General features: G+C 40.4%; 1 protein-coding gene across 1 annotated transcript; it reads left to right on the top strand.

Moving 5' to 3' along the window:
• The first annotated feature begins 967 nt into the window (after positions 1 to 967).
• Positions 968 to 4,709, top strand: naif1 (nuclear apoptosis inducing factor 1). Its single transcript, XM_074689703.1, has 3 exons — positions 968 to 1,533; positions 2,047 to 2,091; positions 3,692 to 4,709. Exons 1-3 carry the CDS (start codon positions 1,089 to 1,091, stop codon positions 4,222 to 4,224), a joined length of 1,023 nt encoding a protein of 340 aa, XP_074545804.1. The 5' UTR covers positions 968 to 1,088; the 3' UTR covers positions 4,225 to 4,709.
• The last annotated feature ends 1,684 nt before the right edge of the window (positions 4,710 to 6,393 follow it).

The following is a 6,393-nucleotide window of genomic DNA, read 5'->3' as shown; positions in this document are numbered from 1 at the left end:
TGATGGACTGGCCCCCTTAAATCTGGAACTCAACCCTATCCAGCAGATTTGGGTGAGTTGGATAATAAACTGGATTGATCCACTGTACATTCAAAAGACAAGCCTTTAGTTTGAATTGCAGGCCCCATTTACATGACAAATGCAGTGAAGAAAAAATCTATTTGCTGCAAAAGGTGAACACTTTGCATATTGAGCTTACTTGGGTCATTAAATGTTGCATGAAGTGTGTCTTTTTACATAATAAGAACAACTATTAAAAGTAGGTTATCATAATGGTAAACAGCTCAAAAGAAACATTTTATTAGTTTGTTTCATACCCGTATGTAATAATTTTACTTGTGCAATTTTATTATAAAATAGTTTACTGATGTTTTATATCACCAACATTCAACTCAGTTCCAATTTTTTGATCATTCTCATTTAATTATCCTTTAACTTCAGGCTCTTTTCTTCTGCACATGACTTTGACAAAGACAATTGTGTTTTGTATTCCCACTTTGACATAATGTATAATTTGATTATGCACTTACTTTCCGTTTTTGTATATTGTTCGTTAAATTATTTCCTCGGTTTTTTTAGTTTTTTTTTTTTTACCTTCACTAACTAGCACAATTTCATCGGGATTAATAAACTGGATCTTATCTCACATTATCTTAAAGAAAACAATTTTTGTGTTTTAAGTTTCATCTATTGATGAATATCATACAAAATTTTTCAATGTTTTGTTGAAGGTGAAATATATGTTAAAATTGTTTTAAAAAACATTTATATTCACCAACTAAGACGACTGTAACATAACGTGAGGAAACTGTTTATTTGGCTTTTGAATCACATAGTTTGTTTGGCTGGTTTGCTGATCGACATTTGACTCCACTAATAGGAACAGAGAATTCAGCGCGACAGAGTTATGACCAACCAATAGGGTATCAGGGGGCGGGTCTACACGCCCAGCTAACGTAAGCGTTGTTGGTAGGAAGAAGAAAGCCGATTCTGGAAGCCATTACGTTGCGCACATCAATTGAGTAAATCCTACTATTTTTGCGTACAATACGCACAATTACCTCTTCAAAAGAGGAATTTTTGCAATTATGGCATCGGCCGCGAAAAAGCGTAAAATGAATTTCTCGGAGAGGGAGGTGGAAATAATAGTGGAGGAAATAGAGAAACAAAAGCACACACTGGTTAACCATTTCAATGCTGGAGTCACACACATGGCCAAGAATAACGCATGGGCAGACATCCTGAAAAAGGTGAATGCGGTCACCACCTGTCCTAGGGAGCTTCCCGAAGTGAAGAAGAAGTGGTCGGATATGAAGACCGAGGTCCGGCGGAAAGTGGCCCAGGCGCGGGCTGCCATTGAGGGCAACTCCGCGGAGTGCACTCCTGTTCCCGTCATCCTCACCGCGATGCAGCAACGAATCTGTAACCTGCTGGGGGAGGCCACCATCATCAGCTTACCTGCAGGAGACTCGGATGCTGAGATCACTCTGCCTGTGTCTGTGAACACCGCTACCACCGTCACTCTGACAGAGAGTAAGTGCCCTAAGTTTTCTCTCCGAGCATGCTCAGATCACTGCAGAGTGTCTGACAGTGGGGAGTCATCAAAACAGGGAAATACTTTAGTCATAAAAGATGACAGGTGTTTGTGCTCTCCTGTTAAACCAATTTATGAAAAAAGAAAAAAAAATACAGAAGTTCTCAAAGCAAACGGGCACCTCCCATATGAAGATTCAACTACTTTATGTCAGTCTTAAAACCTGCAAATACACAGATTTTCCTGGACAGAAGTGATTCTCCAAGACTTATATACAAAGCTGTTCTTTTCCATGGGACCACTTTCCCTCTACATGACCAAGAAACTCCAGTTCAGAGATGGACACACAGAAAATTAGCCCATTTTCCCCATTTGACTAATCTGGCATAATTTTAGTAAGGAAAAAATGGCAGTTTAATGATGGTGTGTTGCTGGGTCTTTCCCCCAGTTTTAGGTAGCTGTAGATTTCCACCTTTTTTGAGTGCTTTTCTTTCTCTGTGTTTGTATTTCAGCTCTTCCAGCTGGATCAGGAACAGTCTGTGATGAAACAAAAAACGGTGAGTTGTTTCCCTTGTGTATCCTTGTAATAAAAAGCATATCTGTGTTCACACATGCACAGAACCTCTAAAAACTGCCTCAAATTTCCAGGTTTTGCTGCACATGTTAACAAAAACAGCCACATTTACCCAGAGAAGTTCTGCAAGGAGTAAAGATTAGCCGATGAGAGAAAATGTTATGTTTCTAACAGGACAGCTGATAATGTCTGGAAAGATGGGATTAAGTGACATGTTAATTATACCCCGTAAAACTTTAACTATTAGCTGGGGAACTTGGGAGTATTGTAAGCAGAGAGGCTAATGAATTTGACACACTCTCGACATTCTGATATGCTGTTTAGCAACTGTGTAAAAAATCGGATGCTTCGTTAGACACATTGCCAGAAAAACAGTGAATGTTTACAGGAACAGCTTTCATTTGTCAAAACTAACAGCCATATCCGACAACTAAAAAAGGGCTTCCTTTAGTTTGACTAGCATTTATTGGTTGTTCTATTGCTAGTGATGTGAATGAAAAAACTTTCATCCAATTTTACCCGGACTTTTTCCTGGCAGCCTCTAAAAAAAAATTTCCACAACAAGTCAGGTTAAGTGGATGTGAAAATACCACCAGAAGTATTAAGGAAATATCACTGGAAGTGGGCAGGTGCAAACCCTACAAAAGAACATATAACAGAATTAGCTAATGGTTAAAGAAGAAGAATTGTGTTTCTCCAAAATTATGTTGCAAGCGTTAGACTGTGCCGTTAGCATGGTTTACTTTTCTGCACTGACTCTACACTGTAGTGGCCTGTGCTTGTTGTGAGCACTAAACACTTGTGCGTCATTATGTTGGTGCCACTCTGCAAAACTACCCCAAAACAATCACATACAGACAGTGTGATTTCTTTGCTAGTTCAATCACTTTTTTCTGGACCGACTAATGTTTCTGCTTGTATGTGCACAAAGGACCACTGCTGCACCTAGTGAATCATGTTGAACTGATGAATTTTCTACTAATCATCTGGCAGTTATTACAAAGAAGAACAGAATGGAGACTTGGAGGAGGTGGAATGTGCACCTGCGGCTTGCAATCTACATCATTTTCGTGTCAAGTTAAATTCCAGAGGAGGTGGATGATGCTAGGTACAAGAATAGGCTTATGTGTAGAAACAGGACTAAGCAGACTTACAGCAAGGCAACGTATACATCATGATTTTGGTGTAATATTCTGTAATGTTCTAACAGGAAAGACTTATGTTAATAATGTGAAGAACATGTTTACATCAGTAAAATCAGAGCTCCTGGAAATATCTTTTTATTTTTTAAAAAGCTTTAGGACTGCTTTACTACAGTTTAAAACTCTCTCACACTTGATCTAGCCAACAGTTTAGGGTGTGAGAGTGTGTGAGAAAGTCTATCTATCAAGAACATGGAAAATTTGATCTTAGAAAAGCTGTTAAAACTGAATTCTGCCCTCAGAGATGTCGGCTTTGACTTTGCTGTATCAATAGCTTCTGGAAATTAGATTAGCAAACTATGTGTTGAACCTCTCCTTTAACTTGAAAATGGAGCGATTCTTCCACAGCCCCTCACTACTCTTTTTCTATCCTGTTTCCAGCTGAAACCACATATCACACCCTGGAAGATGGAGGTGTGGTGGAGTACTGCACCACCACTGTGGGCGACCCCACTCCCACCATGGTAACAGCGGTTGAGGCTCCGGTAGAGATGCTTGCCTCGTCCTCAGCATCCCCTCCTCCTCCTCAGGGTCAGGCCAAACCTCAAGAGCTGAAGAGCCGCATCGCCCTGAACTCTGCCCGCCTGCTGCAGGAGCAGAGAGTCACCAATGTGCACATTCGCCAGATTGCTCAGCACCTGGAGGGTCAGAACGAGCTGCTGCAAGTGATGCGGCGTTCGCAAGAGGCCCAGGCGTTTGCTCAAGAGAGGCAGGCTCAGGCGCTAGAAGGGACGCAGGCCGCCTTGCTGGCATTAGTCCAGATGCTCCGACCAGCTCTCAAAGACCTGAGAAAGTTCCTGCAGAGCGGGATTGAAGCTGCAAACTCCAACAGCTCTGCAGCCGCTACAGAGGAGCCAACCCGGCCAAAAACCTCTGCCACGCCTCCTCCTCCACAGCATGAGGAGACACAATAAGACACTGTGTGTGTGTGTGTATGTGTGTGTGTGTGTGCGTGTGTGAGAGTGAAAGAGAGAGCGAGCTTGTCAAAAGTTGCCTTAGAGCTAGCATGTACAGGATTTTACTTTGTTTTATTGATGAGACCGTTACAGACTCTTTGAAAATTTTGTGTTGACATTAACAAGCCGTGATTTTACGTTGTTCAACAGTTTGGTTTTGATATTTCAGTAATGTTTTTAATAATGATCATTTATTTTTGGCATCTTTAACTCATTCTGCAGTGTCAACGCTGACAAAAGAGAAATTCATCATGTTTTCGAGGGCAGGCAGTTTTCAGTTAGGGAGCACTGTGCCAAATAAAAACGGAAGAAAATGTAGTTTTCCCAGTAGACTGCATTTCTACAGTCCAACCACAAGAGGTCAGTATGTACCAGTAAGAGTCATCTTAGGGATCGCTAACTTGTGCCATGGAGGGCCAAGAGGCTGCAGGTTTTCTTTCCTACCCAAAACTCCACCGGCTGATTTCACTGATTAGTCCCTGCTCTCTGCTTGAAGGTAAGGTAATCGGTGAAATCAATTGGTAGAGTTTTTAATTGGAGAGAAAACCTGCAGCCTCTTGGCCCTCCATGGCACAGGTTTGAGATCCCTGATCTACATCAGGGGTCACCAACATCCAAAAAACAGCACTGGTCACAGTGGAGCTCCTTCCTACCATCATTGTTCTGTAAATTATTAACCCCTTGATGCCCGTTGTCATGAATTAGCGACATACACTGTCAGGTGTTGATGTGGCTGAAATGACCTTTGTACCCCACTAATGCCTATTGATTCATATTCTACACATACCAAGAATCACATTAAATGCACCTTGTCCCAATATGATGAGGGTGAACTTATAATAACTGTGAATATTATATAACGTATTTATAACTTTTGTGTGTGCTTTATTTAAGTTTACAATCTCCATTCAATTTAGCACCCGTAAGAATGCAGCACACAAAACGTTTATTTTATGGGATTGTAAAGTAATTCAGGCAGTAAGGGATAAATAATAATTGTGAAATAATTATCATTGATCTGTGAGCAGTCTTTTCACATAGTATTACCACTTCTACTACATTAAAATAACAGTTTAAAATTCATTTGTAACATACAGTCATTTGTGCTAAGCTGGTATGATCTCACAGAAGGAGTGGCTATTAAGCTCTGCAGATAAACTTACTTTTGTTTTAAATTTTTAGTGTGAAGCTCATGACAGAGCAGAAATGGAGGGAGACAAAGACCAAGAGAAACGGAGAAAGGTTGGCTGATTTTACTTATCAGGGTCAGAGTACTATCTACTTCAGGCCTGATGGGGTGAATAGCTCGCAAAACATACCAGTTGACCGGACGAGATGTGTTTACAAGTCAGACAGTAGAACAAACCACATCTTGATGATATTAAAGTGCCCTAAATTATGCAACTTGTGGCCAGAAGTTGTAACTAGTAGAAAAATGTATAACCTAAAAGGTTTGTAAATATTTCCTGGCTATTTTTGATGCCACATGCACAACATACGGTCAAGAGTCTGATATAGAATTTAAAAAAATAAACAGTAAAATTTAAAAAATAATAAAACACTTAATATGTTTGATACATTTTTTTTCTCAAAAAGCTGTACTTTTTTCTCAAAGTGGGGAATGCACAGCCTTACAACGGATACCTTTACTGTGATTCTGGAAAGAATTTCAAACATGGTTTGAGGGCTGTATATTTTATGTTAACTCAGCTCATTTCACACAAGCACAGTGCTCCTGAAAGCTCCCAGAATCTTCCCAGGTGGGTCTCAAAAAGCTGTATACCTTCACCCCGACTTCAGGTGAGGTTATGGCATTCAAATCCTGCTGCCTGTGGGTGACCTGTTGTGTACCTTGTCACTCTTTTCTGACATAATGTTAATTTTTCCACATTCTTAAATTCTGTTCTTATGTCCAGTTATGGTTAATATTAACTTTTTTTCAGATAATAACTTTAACAACCCATCAGAATGCTGTTGCATCCAGCATGTTGGATATGCATGGATGCAACTTAAGAGAAATGATGGGATGCAAAATTTCCACCCTTCCTTTTACGTCCTGCCTCCTGAGACTCCCCCTGCCTCCTCTTTGCAAAAGGAGAAACCTCCTGCTGTGAGGGACAGCGCATA

This window comes from Halichoeres trimaculatus, unplaced genomic scaffold (genome assembly GCF_033239565.1).
Source record: "Halichoeres trimaculatus isolate MK-OKI-2021-1 unplaced genomic scaffold, fHalTri1.1 fHalTri1_scaffold_16, whole genome shotgun sequence".
Lineage (NCBI taxonomy): Eukaryota > Metazoa > Chordata > Actinopteri > Labriformes > Labridae > Halichoeres > Halichoeres trimaculatus.
The sequence above is the reverse complement of the archived record's forward strand: the minus strand, read 5'-3'. Positions and strand labels throughout refer to the sequence as shown.